At 43.6% G+C, this 18039-nt stretch overlaps 1 protein-coding gene across 1 annotated transcript in view; it reads right to left on the reverse strand.

The window, feature by feature from the left end:
• The window catches only part of AKAP1 (A-kinase anchoring protein 1), a 51870-nt gene that overhangs the window by 2484 nt on the left and 31347 nt on the right, over window positions 1-18039 (reverse strand). Inside the window, exons 3-10 of the mRNA XM_066635646.1 lie at window positions 15610-15743; window positions 12681-12807; window positions 10503-10630; window positions 7736-7913; window positions 7285-7435; window positions 4523-4590; window positions 3756-3829; window positions 2858-2923 (exon numbers count right to left, since the gene is read on the reverse strand). Coding sequence (XP_066491743.1) covers window positions 2858-2923; window positions 3756-3829; window positions 4523-4590; window positions 7285-7435; window positions 7736-7913; window positions 10503-10630; window positions 12681-12807; window positions 15610-15743 — 926 coding nt within the window. The remainder of the gene's footprint in view (window positions 1-2857; window positions 2924-3755; window positions 3830-4522; window positions 4591-7284; window positions 7436-7735; window positions 7914-10502; window positions 10631-12680; window positions 12808-15609; window positions 15744-18039) is intronic.

Consider the following 18039-nt stretch of genomic DNA (forward strand, 5'->3'; position numbering starts at 1 on the left):
TAGTTCAAATAAGTCTTACTGTGAAAGGGTACAACTCAAAATCAGGGCTATACCTGCTTCAATTCTGTCGAAGCACAGAACACAATACAGGTTGAGCATCCCTTATCCCAGGGGTGCTCACACTTTTTTTGGCTCGAGAGCTACTTTGAAACCCAGCAAGGCCCGGAGATCTACCAGGGGGGAAGGAAGTGTCTGACAGACACCCCCTTTAATGTATGGAGCCCCTGCTGGAGTCTAGTCAGTTTCGTCAGTTTTGTTGCTGCATGCCTGAAGAGCAGCTAAAGTGTCAGTTTCAGTGTCAGTTTAGCTAAATATGTCAGTTTCATCTAGTCACTAGACGAAACTGACATATTAACAGTTTGGAGAGACAGGGCTCCGCGATCTACTCATTTTGCCTCGCGATCTACCGGTAGATCGCGATCCACCTATTGAGCACCCCTGCCTTATCCGAAGTGCTTGGATCAGAAGCAATTTGGATGTTGGATTTTTCCATATTTTGGAATACTTGTATATACATAAGAGATTTTGGAGATGAGGACCAAGTCTAAACAGAAAATTTTTACATTTCACATAACCCTTATACACATAGCCTGAAGGTATTTTTATACAATATTTTAAATAATTTTTGTGCATGAAACAAGATTTGAGCATGAAGCACAATTTGTGTTTTTATTTCTTTAGGCAAGAGTCATGTGGGCACTCAGAAAAGTTCAGCATTCCAGAATATTCTGTATTTTGGAATTCAGCAAAAGGGATGTCTAGCCCGTACTGGGTGCAGAATCCCACTTCCTTTCCTGAGAATCTAAGCTATCATTAAGACAATATCACATTTCTTGGCCCTACAACTGACAAAACTTAAAAAGAACTTGTATATAGTGAACTCTTACATGCTGAAGACATTCTTTACTTTGAGCATGCAAGAGAAACACTTGTCCCATGATTTTTAATTCCAGATATGTGTTAAAGACATGCAATTTTCATTTTGTGGTTAGTCTAACATTAGATGTAAACTTTTATAAGCACAAGGAAAAATACAGCAGTGAGTGAATGCACTCGGCTTCAGAAAAAGACCCAATATGTCCCCAATCTTTGACCCAAAGCCCAGAAGTTAGAGGAGCTTTGGAAGCTCGCAAGGTGGGGAGCTGCCCTGCTATTTGGATGCCCAGTAGCTCAAGCTTTTCAAAATATAACTATTAGCTTGAACAACCTAATGAGGGACTGAGAGGAAGGCAGGCCCCTTTCCAAGTTAAGCATTCATCTGGTGGAAGACCCTCGTTCTCTTCCAGTTTCCCAAAAGCGAGCGCTCCGCAATCAAAATGAACATTAGCTCCCAAAAACCTAGCAAAATTCTTTTTAAACAGCACAGACACAGAACTAAATAAGACTGGTGGGGGCGATGCAGGCAGAGGTGCATCAGAAATAAGGTGGGGGCGATGCAGGCAGAGGCATCAGAAAACAGCAAGCGGGAGAGAGTTCCCACCTGGAAGAGAAGCATTCTGGAAGCCTCAGAAGCATCATTATTTTTGTGATGCTTCAGTTGGTCTTAATAAAGGGTATTACACCACTATCTCTTCTGGATACTCTAAAGCAGGGGTGCCCAAACCCCGGCCCGGGGGCCAATTGCGGCCCTTTGGGGCTCCCAATCAGGCCCTCGGGGAGCACCCAGTCTCCAATGAGCCTCTGGCCCTCCAGAGACTTGTTGGAGTCTGTGCTGGCCCGACGCAACTGCTCTCAGCATGCAGACGACTGTTCAACCTCTCATCTGAGCTGTGGGATGAGGGCTCCCTCCACTGCTTGCTGTTTCATGTCTGTGATGCAGCAGTGGCAGCAAAGGAAAGGCTGGCCTTGCTTTGTGCAAGAACTTTTATATGTCTTGAGCTACTGCAAGACCTTCATTCATTCATATAAGTTACATCTCTAATAAATTCATTTATGTAAATTTATTCAAATTTTAAATGTAAATTAATTCTTTTTTTCTCCGGCCCCTGACACAGTGTCAGAGAGATGACGTGGCCCTCCTGCCAAAATGTTTGGACACCCCTGCTCTACAGTGTTTATCAAATTCCAAGCATCAATGAAACAAGGGCTCCTAATTTGGGGGGGCAACGTCACAATTGTGACATGTTATCTTCCCCTGGAGAAGATTAAAACAGGCTGCCTCTTGCATCCATTTGTAAAAGGCCTTTTTGGTTTGCTCCAAGGCCTTTTTAATATGGTTGCAAAGTAAAACCATTGACTTTCTAGTGTGATTTTAAATTCCAGGTTATTATTTTGGCGAATATATTGCCTCTGATTTTATGCTCTTAAACTTTCATTGATTGTTTAGCTGCCTTAACCTTCATTGCTTGGGGGTTTCTTAGATTAATACACACACATTTTAAGCAAAAGCCCACAAGGAGATTAAAAGCAACCAAGCCCACCCAACCCCATGCATTGCTTCTATGTAAATTAGACAATCATATCTTCAGACATGGTGGGCCTAATGACCAATGCATTACAAGTGCTCCCATTTTCTGCATCAGCATCTTTCCACACTGGGTGGCTGCCAGACCAGAGCAACAAGTCACGCAGAGGTTCATTGGGAAGCTTCCCAGTGAACAGATACTCTGAACCCAAAAGAAACCTTTAATTATTTCTTGGGGCACAACAGTAGGTCTCTTGTGACAAGCAGGGAAAGAGTAACTGTCCCACAAAAGCAGCCAAGAAGCACAGCAGCCCAGGCAGATTTTTCAATGCAGATTTAACAAAGTTCTGTTCTTTGCTAAGAGGACGAGACAGGTGGGATTTGAGATTTAACTTCTGCACAAATCTACACCAAGAATGTTCACTTGCACACTGTTTTAGGAAGTGCACATACCTCATCTCCTATCATGCTCCACAGCTGTATTAGAGGCAATCCTGTTGCACTGTCATAACTTGTAACCTGAAAGGAGAGAAAGTTCTAGAAATACCCAACAGATGGACAGATAGCAACAGAATGCAAGCTTTTCATCAGCAATTTTAGCACCCAAAGCTGAATGCCTTGTACACACACACACACCTTAATGTTAGCAATGCCTTTTTCTTAATTCAATTCTAATTTATGAACATGGAACATGCATGGCAAGCATCTTCTATTTTTGGAGAATCAGCTACCCCATATGTATCTTCTGCTATCTTATGTTTTCAACCCATCCGGATCTGACATTTCTTCTTGTGCAGTCAGGAAGGTGGCTGTGTTTACAAAGCAGCTTTCTACCATGGCTAGTCTACAGGGAAGGTGAAACCAACTCAACCCCACAGATGTAAATTTGCAAGTGCAAACATTACACACTTAAGAGAACTCAGAAAAGCTGCGTGGGAGGAAACTGGAGGCTAGAATGTGATACCAGATCAGAAAAGATCCATCTGAAGTGTTGCGGTTCTTGAAAGATAGAACCTTTCTTCAACTGTAAAAATCCCTATGGGGATTTAGAACAACCTGCCTATGTAAACTGCCTTGAATTAAAGTCTGAGGAGAAATCTGATGACCAAGAAAGGTGGTATATAAATACCTGTATAATTATTATTAAAAAACCAGTAAGTTTTTTAGAAAAAGCTGGTAAATACCTAGCAGAGTCTAAATTGTTCAAGGGCAAGTGGGTTTGTCCATCACCCCACACACTCTTTCCCCTTGCAAGAGTGACTCCTAGGCATAGATGCAGGCCTTCTCCCTTGCCCACACCAAGCCCCTTCAGACAAACCTCAGAGTGCCCGAAACAGTTCATTTCGTGTACCTGTGCAAGCAGAGGTGCACCTCTGGTCATTTCACCCACTGCTGTGTCAGCTTCAGGTGAAAAATGATCTTCATCTTTTGTGGAAGAAAAAAGGAGAGAACAAGAAAGTCATTCTGGATGCTTTTACCAAATGCAAGGCAAAGCTGGTCACACCCTAAAAGCAGAACATTCCTATATACAAAAGCGATGCATGCTACTGCTCCCTTTGGTCTGCACCACTACCTCTGCTTAGCAATCTGAGAGCATGCTTGAATGCTGTCCTTTACAAACCAGTGATCTCCCTGTGGGTAGAAAGCTAGCTTCAGCAAGGAGACACACCCAGAGGCATCCTCTTGGGTCCACACTCTTAAACTGTGTTAATGTGAACATTATCCAAGTACAACTGGCTTCACTCCTTTCCCAAGGCACTTCTGCCAAAGGAAGTGACTGTAAGGACAAAACTCATTGTACCTTGCCACAGTTTCACCCTATGAGAGCCTTAAAGGAGAAGGCAACACATTCCTGTAAACATGAAGCAGTACAAAGTTAAGACTGAATCATTCTACAGAGTGCTTCATTTGATTCACCTGGGTCTGTGTTGCAAAAGATCTCACCCCTCAAAGTGATTGAAGAACTCTGAGTGTCTGCATTCACATAATCAATACACACAACTGGAATCTGTCTTGACATACTACCCGCTCCCCCTTGGTCCTCTGAAATATAGAACCACAACATACTAAAATGCAGCCACACAAGCTCCTGACACTCACACCAGTGGCATTCATTACCTGGAAGTGGCACTATGTTGTCCAACAGGACTTCAGCTCCTTGGAAGGGTAGCGTTACAAAGTCAGACCTTGAACAAGAAAGATTGTCAGTGCAAGGAAACAGCTTCTTTCATCATAGCACCTCTCCTACAAGGGCAGGCTAAAGCATTTGGGGCTTTTTAGGTCAAGGGAAGGCATCTGGTGCTGGGGGGATGAAGACAGAGGTTTAAAAAAAATCATGCATGGCACCAAGAAAGGGGAGAGAGAAGGTTCCTCCCTCCTCCTCCTCTATAAATACTAGAACTTGCCAAGTCCCTTCCTGAACAGTTAAGCTTGGAAAGCTGCTGATCAGCATGCAAAAGATCCCGGTTCAATTCTAGCAGCACCTCCAGGTAGGGGCTAGAAAAGACCCCTGGAGCCCAGACCGTGATGATAGTACTGGACAGACAATTTGACTCAGGATAAGGCACCACATTAATGGAGAACGGTCTCTCACTATGTGGTGTGATCACAAAATAGAACACACAAGTTCAGACTAGGCCCTACACCTCACCAATTGCTGGGTGTGAGGACTGTTGCCCTCACACCCTGCTGCGGGTGGATCAGCCGCCTCTGAGAAACAGGATGCTGGGCTCGATGAACCTTGGGTGTCATCCAGTGACCAGGCTCTACTTAGGTTACAGGCAACAGAATTTTCGTTTGTCTCTTGGGAATACTGTGCGTACTTATCTAATGTAGGCTAAAGGGACCATGAATGGGGCTTCCTTCTCTCCCACTCACACAAATGCAAGAGGAAGGAAAAAAGTGGCTGCTCTTTGCCCAAGAGTTTGCTCAATTCAAACATTCCTCCACTCGCTGAATGCGGTCAAAAATCCCCCCCAAACTTTTGATTTCAGGGTTCCTTCATGCCCTTCATCCTAAAGCAATTAATGTGACCCATCCTGAACAGCATACTAGAGCAAGATTAGACTGCAAGCATTCCATAAAATGTCATCTTCTCTAAATGGTGACTTTAGGCCTCCCTCAGAGAGTTAGGTAGCAAGTTTTAGGGGCATCAGATTGAAAAGACTGCACCATCAACCTTCAGTCACATGGCACACAACAGAGTTTATTCTAACAATGTAGTGGGACTTGAGTTTAACAAGGACCTAGGCTGTTTCTTAAAAAGGAGAAAGCCAGTAATATATAAATCAGAACAGAAAAGATGAATACCATTTCCTTTTAGAATTCATAAAATATACTTTAGAAGTCAAGTGATCTACTTTTTTCCCCAAGAGATCAAAGATGTTTCAAAAAAAAAACACCTACCATAAAAAACATAATTATGTGTTTCTATACAGATATTAATGCAATTTCTATAAATACTGAAGTGATGCTCCAAACCAGAATACGGAAGGCCTTGTCAAATAAGAGTGTTTTTAGCCTTAAGTTAAAAATCCACATGGGAGTTTGGGTCTCTCTTACTGAAAAGGTCCCATTTCCAGATCTCTGTCAATAGCAGTCTGAGAACAGGGTTTCTGATGCAGAACTCAGCCCAGTATGGCAGGATGCAGTCCCTAGTCCAGCGGATCTGAAACTGGAGGTCCAGGACGCAATTTTTGGTGGTTTGTTAAACTGACAGGGCAGATTAGACTAAGTGCATCAAGGGTTAAGTAAGTTGCTACTTTGGAGTGGGGAGCACTGCTGCCCAACCACCAGTATAGCCACACTCCTTGGCATTTATAAATCAGGCAGCAGCCTCTAGGGCAGCTGTTCTCACACATTTAGCACTGGGACCCACTTTTTAGAATGAGAATCTGTCAGGACCCACCGGAAGTGATGTCATGACCAGAAGTTATATCAAGCAGGAACATATTTAACCATCCTAGGCTGCAATCCTACCCACACTTACCCAGGAGTAAGTCCCATTTACTATCATTGTTAAAAGAATGTACATATTAGCTTGTTAAAAGTACAGGTCTGCCACATTTCCCCAAATGCAGTCATGTAGCATCAAGTCTAATACACTAAAAATAAAATATTAAAATGAAAGGGGACCCACCTGAAATGGGCTCATGACCCACCTAGTGGGTCCTGACCCACAGTTTGAGAAACACTGCTCTAGGGTCTCCAAAAAGTTTTGGGACCACTGCTCTAGTCACTTGGTCCCAGACTGTTAAGCATTTTTAAAGACCCAGTACTTAGAAATGGGCTCAGAAGCAAACTGGTAGCAGCACAAATGGATGTGCAAATATTCTGCACATTTACCTCCTCTCAATTATCTTACAACAGCATTCTGAATCAGTTGAAGCTTCTGAACCATTTTCAAAAGGTAGCCTCATTTACAGTGCATTACAGTAGTCATTAAACTAGAGCCTTCCCTTAGTCTCCCATTCTTTGCACAGTATCTCAGTTTCTTGCTCTCATTTTTCCTTTGTTTCATCCCCTTCTTTTTCCTTCTCTCATTTCCCCATTTTTCCTTCCCTCTCTTGCTCAGAAGAATCCTGGGATATACGGATGCTACACTGGTTGCTTTTACAGTAGGGGAAAAAAGCAAAGAATAAGTCTTGAGCCTTGGACCAAGAGCACCTTATAGCAGAACTTAAAGGGATGGGTGTAGGTACTCCCTGGGGGAGGCAGAACCCATGGCTAATTAGGGGTCTGAATCCGAGTCTAGTAATCCACTGGAGGACCACACACACACACACACACACACTTTCATCCACATTTTTATCACATGAACCAACCCAGAGAGCAGAAAATTTGACTCCACGGTCTTGGGATGGAGTTCTCAGCCTGCTCACCTGATCTGCCGGATTGTGTCAATCTTGACTCTCTCATATCCACCATAGTCAACATATCTGATTTCCACTTCACTGGTGTCCTTGAAATAGCCAATCACTTGGGCTCGCCACCATGCCCCTTCCATCCCTGGGGCGGCACACACAACACCAACTGTAAAACACAGGTCAGGAGTAGGTCAAAAATCACACACCCAACTTCCTGTCCAATTAAAAATGTCACATTCTGTCTGAGCAATTTTATGCCCTAAACTTTCTTTTTACCATCTTCAACCTGACCGTCAGACAACTGGGAAAGAGCAATGTCCTGAAGTCTCATTTGTTTCCTTCTGCAAAATCCCAGAAAACCACACAACATGAATTTGTTCAGCCATTCACTATACACATACATCACATGACTTGTGATAGGAGGGAACTGCCATACAAACTGGGGTGATGCTGTTGGAATATTTACCTTCCACTGGTGTCGGCAGAGTTGGAATTCCAGGTTGGGAATAGCAGAGATACATTTGCTGGTCTAAACTTCGCAGGGCGTGGAAAGTGGGGTGCGTATGTTGCTGCACGAACAGGTGGCCAGCATTGACTTGGTTAACCACAATCACTTCCACTGTGACGCCATCCGGAAGCAAGAGCTGTAATTGTTGGAGGAAGCGAAGAACTATGTTTCTGTACAAGTCTTATGGGAGGAAGGTACAATCAATTCCCCAGCTTCATTTCAGACGCTTTTTGTGCATGGCCACTAGCAATGAGTTAACCCAAACCCCACAGCTGGGTCAGGGGGGGTTTTGCAGCGAACGAGATGTGAACCCAAATTTCAAGCTGTTTGCTTGACATCCCAAAAGCCTAAACACCAACAGAGGCACTAGTTTAAACTAAATGGCTCAATCATCAAGCATGCAGGATTCAAGTCATATCTTATGCTTGCAAAAAACACTTTAGAAAGTGAAAAGCAAGCAGTTAGATTTTTCCTTAAGTTAAATGGTTCTCATTATGATAACTGTTTATCACTAGTTTGTATCCCAAGTTAGTTATGACTTTGCACAATTGAAATCAATGAGACTAGTTAATCACCATTTAACTTCAACAGGCCTTAGCGAGTTGTAACTTACGAACAAAAGCTAGCATTCCTAACTGCTTTAATGGCTGCACAGCAAAGAAAAAGCAGACACTATCCTGCATTCTCAGCCCAGTTCAAAGTTACTGAGCCACCTTTTAAAATTAGAGACTAACTATGGCATTCAGAGGTACCAATGATAGTGAACCCAAGTTTAACATAGTTCAACTCACAGATTACTGTTATGATCCAGACCAGAGGTGCCCAAACCCCAGCCCTGGGGCAACTTGCAGCCCTCAAGGACTCCCAAAGCGGCCCTCAGAGAGCCCCCAGTCTCCAATGAGCCTCTGGCCCTCCAGAGATTTGCTGGAGCCCACACTGGCATGATGCAACTGCTCTCAGCATGAGGGCGACTGTTTGACCTCTCGCATGAACTGTGGGATGAGGGTTCCCTCCACTGCTTGCTGTTTCATATCTGTGATGCAGTAGCAGCAGCAAAGGAAAGGCTGCTGAGCTATAGGCCTTGAGCTATTGCAAGATCTTCATTCGTTCATATAAGTTCATCATTAATATATACATTTATGTAAACGTATGTAAATTTATTCAAATTTTAAATGTAAATTAATTCTTTTCTTCCCTGGTCCCCAACACAGTGACAGAGAGATGATGTGGCCCTCCTGCCAAAAACTTTGGACACCCCTGATCCAGAAGCTTAGGTTTTGAAGAAAGGGTTCTGGGATTTAAGATTTGCAACAAATAAGATTTTAGCAAAATGCATGAACTCTAGAGGGTCTTCCTGGAGTAGCTGAAGCCAAAGTTCATCACATGTTGCAAGTCACGGTAGGTATGTGCAAGGTAGAGGTAGGCTGCCTCTGATTGCCAGATGCAGGGGAGGGCACCAGGACACAGGTTGTGTCTGTTGTCTAGTGCAGGGGTGTCCAAAGTTTTTGGCAGGAGGGCCACATCATCTCTCTGACACTGTGTCGGGGGCCGGGGGGGGAAAAGAATTAATTTACATTTAAAAATTGAATAAATTTACATAAGTTTACATAAATGAATATATTAAAGATGAACTTATATGAATGAATGAAGATCTTGCAATAGCTCAAGGCCTATAAAAGGCCTTGCACAAGGCAAGGCTGTCCTTTCCTTTGCTGCTGCTACTGCATCACATACGTGAAACAAGAAGCAGTGGAAGGAGCCCTCATCCCACAGCTCACGTGAGAGGTCAAACAGTCACACTCACACTGAGAGCAGTTGTGTTGGGCCAGTGTGGGCTCCAACAAGTCTCCAGAGGGCCAGAGTCTCATTGGAGACTGTGGGCTCCCTGAGGGCTGCATTGAGAGGCCTCAAGGGCCGCAAGTGGCCCCAGGGTCGGGGTTTGGGCACCCCTGGTCTAGTGTGTTCCCAGAAGCATTTGGTGGGCCACTGTGAGATACAGGAAGCTGGACTAGATGGGCCTTTGGCCTGATCCTGCAGGGCTCTTCTTATGTTCATATTACAGAGCAAGGCATTTGGCACAGCCCACACCAGAAGCCTGAATGCTTTGACTTGCTAGGAAAAGTAAATTACTAGCAGCCTTGAAAGTCTCTCTACCAACAAGCAAATCTGCTGGCAAGCTGTGATGGTTCATCTACAAGGAGGAGCATGTAGGGATTCTTGGTCAGTCATGTTTTCTATGTATGTACTGCTCCACATGTCCTTGCCATGCCTTGCCTTATTGATAAGTTCCACCCAGCTCACAACTACTGCACCAAACCCCAAATTTATAACATATGTTGGGAGCTTAAATTTCTCCTCCAAATCCACAAAATTGTGTTTGTATTAGATGTTTTCAAACAAAAGATATTTCCAAGCATTTTAACACAACTCTGTTCTGAGAGCTCACAATTTACACCAGCAAAAAAGCCACTGGAAAAAGGCACTATAACTGGGAAGGGAGAGACAGTTGTCCTCCCTACATTAAACGTAAGAGAACCATGACTTAAAGGCACCTTTTAGCCCAGTTGGCCGAGGGTTCATGCTCCCAGAATCTCACACTGCATACAGACCTGCATAAAATAAAGGGGTCATGCAATACTAGAGCGTAATCAAATGAATATGACCCAAACATCATCCGGTGCAGCTTATTTACAGGTGCATAAACTCATGTCAGGGCCATACTTACCCAGGAAGTTATGGGAAGGGAATGTAGTGGCAGTGGGGGAGGGGGTGGCGCATAGATATTGGTAAGGCTCAAGTCTTTGAACTTCTTCCCAATCAGACTCAGTGCTTTGTCCACATTTTGCTGAGAGCCTCGGGGGAGAAGAGGAAACAAGAACACACATTAGAGAAGTAGCACAGCCAATGAAGCACACTTCTTTACATGTACTTACAGCCCTGTGAGGGCAGGTCATAGCTGCTCACAACAGTGACAAAGAATCAGAGTGGCTTCTGCAAGGTCACTCAGTTCAGGATCACCACCTTGAGTCCAACTAGACGACAATCTAGCCCAGAAGTGTATTTACTGCAAGAGGTCATGCCAGATGCTTCTGGGGAGCCTAAAAGCAGACCATGAAGTCAATAATCCTTTCCTGTTGCTGCACTCCCCACCCCAGTAACTGGTATCCAAAGGTCAATGCCACTGAACATGGAAGTTCTATATTGGTCATCACCATTACTAGTCATAGACAGACCTCGCTTCCATGAATTTCTCTAATCCCCCTTTAGAAGTCATATAGACAAGAGGCCATCACTGTATCCTGTGGCAGTGAATTCCATAACTTCAGTCATGTGGAGTACTTTTGCCTGTCCTGAACCTACTGCCAAACAGTTTCAATGGGTGACCCTTCAGTTCAAGGGTCATGAGAATGAGATACAGAATCTGAATCTAGGTTCCCCCCACCCTCAAATGCTAACACACTGGACTAACCATAAGACCAAGATAGCTCTTAGAAAAGCCTCCCGAAGACATTGGTGGATGCATTATTGCCTGATATTGCACCCATGTCTTGGTACCTGCATGACCTCCCCTTTGTCAGGATTGCATATTCCACAATAGCAGAAACACCGCTAAGTACAGTTGGCCTGCAGGTTGCATAAGGGTTACGTTTCACGGTCAGCACGTACAGCTAAAATCACATATACTCCAATTTGCCTTGAAAATCATTTCCCTAGAAAGTGTACCATCTCTTTGAAGAGGACAAAACACACACAGGAACTAAGACCAAAAAGCAGCTTCATTCTCTGATTGTAGAATTCCCTTGCGCTATTCAAACTGCTGGTATTTTGTTTTTGGTTTGCCAAACGTGTGAAGCTGAATTCACGCACGTCTAGCGCACAGAAGATGTGGGCTGACTGTATACCATTGGGGCCCAGATTAGACATTAAATGGGCCCTCTTCCAGGTGCAGGTTTATGTTTACTTTTAGTACTGCAGCTGTACAAGAGCCATGAGTGGATCTTGACCTTGACGGAGGTACATAACTGTTTACATCCATGCTTCTTGTTGCCAAAAATCTCTCCTTCCCCACCACAAAAGGTGCTATCGCTGCAATGATACTTTCAACACCCCATGCTAGGAAAATCTAGCTCTTTAACTTTTTCCCCTTATAAAAAAAAATCATGGTTCACCCTTCTATGACTGGTGCTTAAAGCCTCCAGGAGATAATGCCTAGCAAAAATACAAGGCTCCCAAATTTAAAACTTCCAGGAACTACTTTGTTCAGATAGCTGGTGTTCTATGCAGCTCATTGTCAATGAAGAGCACCTGCTTTGCATGCACAAGGTCCCAGGTTGCATACCCAACCTCTAACACAGTGAAAAGGATCACAGACAGCATTGCTAGGGAACATCTTGGAGAGCTGATGTCCACTAAGGCCAAGCAGACAATGAACTACACAGGCCAGGGATCCAACTAGGTACTTGGCAGCCCCCTACATTCACCTGTCAGTGTTTCTCAAACTGTGGGTCGGAAGCCACTAGGTGGGTCATGGGTCCATTTCAGGTGGGTCCCCATTCACTTCAATATTTTATTTTTAATATATGAGACTTGATGCTACCATGATATGTGACTGCATTTGGGGAAAAGTTCCAGACCTGTACTTTTAACAAGCTACTATATGTCTATTCTTTGAACAATGATAGTCAATGGGACTTACTCCTGGGTAAGTGTGGGTAGGATTGCAGCCTAGAATTGTTAATTTTTCTGCTTGATGATGTCACTTCTGGTCATGACATCACTTCCGGTGGGTCCTGACAGATTCTCATTCTGAAAAGTGTGCCCCACTGCTAAATGTGTGAGAACCACTGACCCAAGCGATTTGGTACTCAGCTGGGCTGACAAGACAAGGAACCCTTCCACTCACCTTCTATATGGCAGATCTGGAAGTCCTGGGTGTAAGGTAACGTGGAAATGTAGATTTTGGCACCGGACGCTTGTTTCAGGAAGCTCACGTACCTCCCCTGCTTGCCTATCAGCCGGCCAACTAAATGCTGCGTAAAGACAAGACAAAACATGAGCAAGTATTTGGAAGGGCTAAACCCATGCGTTTTATACCTCCACAGCTAGATCAAGAGCAGCCCCAACTGCTGCTCTGAACAAGCAGCAGCTCTTGAACAGATTTGCTCAGGAGGCAGCCGTTCTTTTGGTTAGCATGTGGGTAGAATTTAAATCATTGCTAAAAAATCTTAACCAGGAATTTAAGCTGCTATGACTGTTTCTTCAGCACTCTGCAATGCCTTTCAACTTCTCTAAATTAAACTGCCCGTACTTCAGGAGAAGCCTTTCCACACTGAACCTACCTACTCAAAGTGTGCCTTTCCTCTAAGAACCTATATGGCCTTACAGAAATTGTATATATTCTCTTTCTGTCAGCTTTTCCAGTCCATCCTCACTTAAGGGCTTTTAGTGGAAAAACTTTTACTTAGAATTCAGATGACTGAAGATTAGTCTTTGGAACATCTCTTCTGGATTTTCCTAGCGCCACTCTAATTCTTAAGAGTGAAGCCCAAGTTATTTCATTTCTGGGTCACCACTTTCATGGGCCAGTTTTAAGAAACTAAAATTAAGGATTTTTAATTATAAGTTTAGAAGCCAAGGGCTTTATTTGATTACATAAACTGCTTTGTGAACTTTTTCTGGTGAAAAATGGTACTATAAGTATTTCAATTAAGACTAAGACACTGGGGGTATTGCAACCGCCAATCTCTCTTCTATTTACAGCTGTTGCTGTGACTTCTTCCTTACTTGCCTGACATGCAGGTAGAAGTGAGAATCTAGGCTTACAGGTTCATTAAACCCCCTCCCATCCCCATTGATGCAGCTTCCACCCCCTCTCTGTTCACTGCTTAATTTGTTCAAGCTACGCCAAAAGGCAACAGCATCACTGCAGAACCCTTTCTTGGTCCTCTCTTGGGCAGCTGCACTGATCATTACTGGGCTAAGTAGTTATGAAAAGCAAATACACAACTGACATATGCACAAAAATATTTTTGTATCAGCAACATTACATCCTAAGGGGGGGGTGGGAAATCAGAAGTCTGATGTTGAAATGGTTTGGGAGGATTCATGGCTAGAGCTGTCATCAATCCAGAAGTGCATTGCTTTTGTGTTATTTGTCCCCATCTGGGAAAATATTTGATCCAGTTCTGACCAAAAATGCCTTTCCAGTCTATGGGAGTGGAGATGCAGCCATGCTGCTCCTGGGGTCTAACACCAGAACGCTCTGAGGCAGCATTCAGCTCCAGCCCAGAGCCTCTAATGCAGGGGAGTCAAACTCATTTCACAGAGGACTGAATAGCATTCATGATGCCTGCTGAGGGCCGAAAGTGAGGTCATTAGGCAGGAAGTGATGTCATTAAACAGGTCATGACTAAAAATAAGCACTTTTTCTCACTTGCGAACTCATTAGCTGCAACTGATAGAAGAGAAAATATACATATCTTGATCATATTCAAGATACAGGAGAGCTCAATTTTCAAGCGGGCTTCCCTTTCAGCAGTAACACATCAGCACGGCTCAGCAGCTGAGAGCCTGAAGGCCGGGCAAAAAGCTCCCGTGGGCCACATCCGGCCCCCGGGCCTTATGTTTGACACCCTTGCTCTAATGCACCTGTAGACAGATGAGAAAGCCAAGTTGCTTTTGTAGCTGTGCAGGCCGTAAGCCACAGGTGGATCTCCAGCTCTAGCGATGAGAAAGGGCGAAGCACAGCCAGGATGAGAAGGAAGGCTATTTGTTGTAGCCCCATTGCTTTTGGACACCCTTCCTCCATTCTTTCACTATTACAGAGCCTTAAAACTATGTTATCGCAAATCACAATTCAAACACTGTAGTGTTTCTCTAACAGGATAATACACTAAAGACAACCTCTTAAAATTATCATATATATATCATATATATGATGGAAATGGATAAAATTACGAGAAGTTTGAATGAAGAAATGTTAGAGAAATTTCATTTGGAATGGTATAAATTTAAAGCCTACTTGGAGAAAAACTGGAAGGTCAAGGGTTCATTATGGTTATTAGAATGTTAATAAGAATTATATAATGAACAAAAGTTTATCTTGGTAAAAGAATAAGAATTATATAATGAACAAAAGTTTATCTTGGTAAAAGAATAAAATTATAAATGGTTAAAATGCTGTGGGAAGTCCCGGGGGAGGGGGGAGTGGAAATGAAATTTATATTGAAGTAAAGAAAAATATGTAGAAATGTAATGAGTGATTTGAAACTTGATGTTTTGGACCTACTATAGATATAATGTATTGTGAAAATCTCAATTAATTATATATTATATAAAAAGACAACCTCTTAAAATTAAACCTCATTGCACATCCGTGAGTCTTCAGAGTTCAATTTGGAAAAAAGCTATTTCTAGTTTTTATACCTTGCCTTTCTATACAGTTTTAAATCATCATCAAAAGCAGTAATCAGAATTTCAAAAAGCAGCAGTCAAGTCTAGCCAGCTGCTGAAACAGGTCGAGGCAGAGATAGGGCAAGGCAGACCTTACTTGGGAGGCATACCAAAGTCTCAGTGCCACTAAAGGGGCCTTTGGTCCACTTGCTGTGCATCCAATGGCAGAGACTGTAAGGACCACAAGGGGGATGTAGACCAAGCAGGTTCATTCTAACTACAAAGCCTCTGTTTGATCAGGCTTGATGTTCAGCAACATTATCCGAACACCGCCAGGCATGGATACAGCCATGTATAGTTGCAAACAGTTGCGAAGTGTAAGACAATTTTTACAGAAGTCAGCCAGGTTTCATTGGTGTGGGGAATGTGTCAGCCATTACCTTTGGTATTTCTATCTCCCAGATGACAAGCTCTATCTTACTGGATTCTGTCCCCATTTTAGAGTTCTGGCAGCTGTCACTCTTCCTGAGGGCACAGCCACTGTCCACTGAATCCATACTATTTACATCTGAACCTGCAAAGAGAATTACTAAGATAAAACATGCTGAAAAAGCACCACAAGCCATTCCTAGCCCCACAGATATCTACGAACGTCTATTGCATCCACATGCAACCTGCTTCCCAGAAAAACTTGTAGGGCCCTTTGTAAGTCTGCAGGTCTTTCCAGGAGCTAGTTGGGTATATTTCTTCCATAGGAGGGAGAAATGAGATAGGATAGGCGAGATAGGATGCCTCACTTCACCAAGTGAAAGTCTCCAAACTTGCTAGCAGCCTGGGAGATATAATGTAGGGGAGGGAAGGGCAGATTTTAGGAATCTGCATCATCAGGGATGAGAGCCCATTATTCTTGAGACATCCTCTGGGATGACCCATCTATATTGGGCCAAGTCAACAATGCGGAGTTACAAGAGACCAGGGATTAATATCAAACTCCAAAATCAAACAGCAGAGTTGCACACAGACCTAAAACAGTGGCAACCAATTGGGGCTTGCTGTACAGGTGAGGGACACAGATGCTGAGAGATAAGCAAGCAATTTTTTTCATTAAACTAGTCAATCCTTTTTCAATTCACTTCTAGTCTTCCTGCCATTTAGAAGGAGCACTCCATTTAACCCCCCTTCTTCAACAGTGAGTCTACTTCCACCTTCAATGAATAATGAACACAGCAATCAATGCACTGTATAATTGCTACCAGTCCCCATTAACTAAGGTTGCAACCCGCTTTGCGCATTTACCTAGGAGGAGGTCCCACCGGCAGCAGACTTACTCCTGAGTAAATATGCACAGGCTGCAAGGCTCATTATTCACTAAACCCAGTTCACAGGCATCTTGTGTTGAATAAAGTCAAGTGCCAATAATCCTGACCAGTTGGCTATGCCCCAGAATTCTCTGGGGTGCTCCAGGATAATGGCTCCTATGTGATATATAACAGGAACACTTAAGTGGTCTGCAAATATTACAGTACACCAATTTTTAGAAGCCCAAAGGATTATTAGGCTTTCGATTATGTCAGGCTTTAAGCCAATCTTCTATACTTGCTTCCCCCCCCCCCACATCCTAACAAATCTAGTCCTAACCAAGGCATAGGTAAGACTGACTGTCCTTCAAAGCAAAGAGCTCTTCACCCAATGGTTGCGCACTTGCTGTGTGTGTGGAAGGTCTGAGCCTCGGCATCTCAATTTAAGAGGAACTTGGGTGGCAGGGCTAGGAAAATCGTCTGCTCAAGACCCTGGAATTCTGCTGTCAGTAGAGGGCCCTTCTAGACCTGTTCTTAGCTCAACCATCAGGGCAAAAGGGGGGAAGCAGTGAACATAGCAGAATGGAAGAAGAGGCAGTCCCCCAGGAAGGGCTGAAATTGTACCCAACACATTTCAAGAAGAACACCTCCTCTGAGACCATGGCACCTTCCAAGTGGAAAGTCCATCTTCAAGGAAAGATCACATGGAGAAAAAAAAGGCACCATCACCTATGAGGAAGTTCAAAATGCACTGGGGACCACAACCAAGACTGAAAGCTTGCCAAGCTTTTTTCAGCAGCTTTGGAGTTTAACTCCTGTTTTCATCTCCACTCTTCCAAAAGCCTGGCATTGTTCATGCATTCCCCAAGAAAGTCCAATCAATTAAATGCAAGCAAAAAAAAAATGGAATGCCCAAAAAGCAAAAATGAGAACTTTGACTATTTTCCAAGACAAGAAAAGGTGTGATCTGCAGTCCTACCCCTGGCATGGAGATTTGTCAGCTTCCAGAAGTCATACCAGCAGCCTCAATATGACAAACAGCAGTTTACATGAAGGAGATCCCGAGGCGAGAAGCCTATTTTATGCCAGTTCATTGTTACGGCTCCACCTTCCATCCCCACCCTCAAACTGATTCAAATATCCAATTTAAAAAAGTCAGGTACCTCTACAGGGCCAAATTCATTCTTCTGTATTTTCAATCAACAGGTTCTCAAAGATGAGCCCATACAGGCTTTAAATTCACCAATCCAAAAGGATCAGTGAGGCTTGTTTAATTCACACATAGCAACAATAGGGAGAATATTAACTTCAGTATCTGGAAGGCAAAAGCCATTAGAACCACCCAGAAAAGTGCACCAATAATGCGAGAGGGAGAGCAAAGCTGCCTTGCCAAAAGGCTACCCAACTAGTGAGTCCACACCAGAAAGCCCATCCAGGGGCTTGCCGGTTCACAGCTCAGCTTTCTCACCACTATGCTGTATTATGTAAATTAGGAAGAAATTCGACTTAGGATCAGCTTAGATGGCAAACTGAACCAAACTGTTCTCCTTAGACAAAATGTTCTGCCAAGTT

Source organism: Tiliqua scincoides, chromosome 8 (assembly GCF_035046505.1).
Source record: "Tiliqua scincoides isolate rTilSci1 chromosome 8, rTilSci1.hap2, whole genome shotgun sequence".
NCBI lineage: Eukaryota > Metazoa > Chordata > Lepidosauria > Squamata > Scincidae > Tiliqua > Tiliqua scincoides.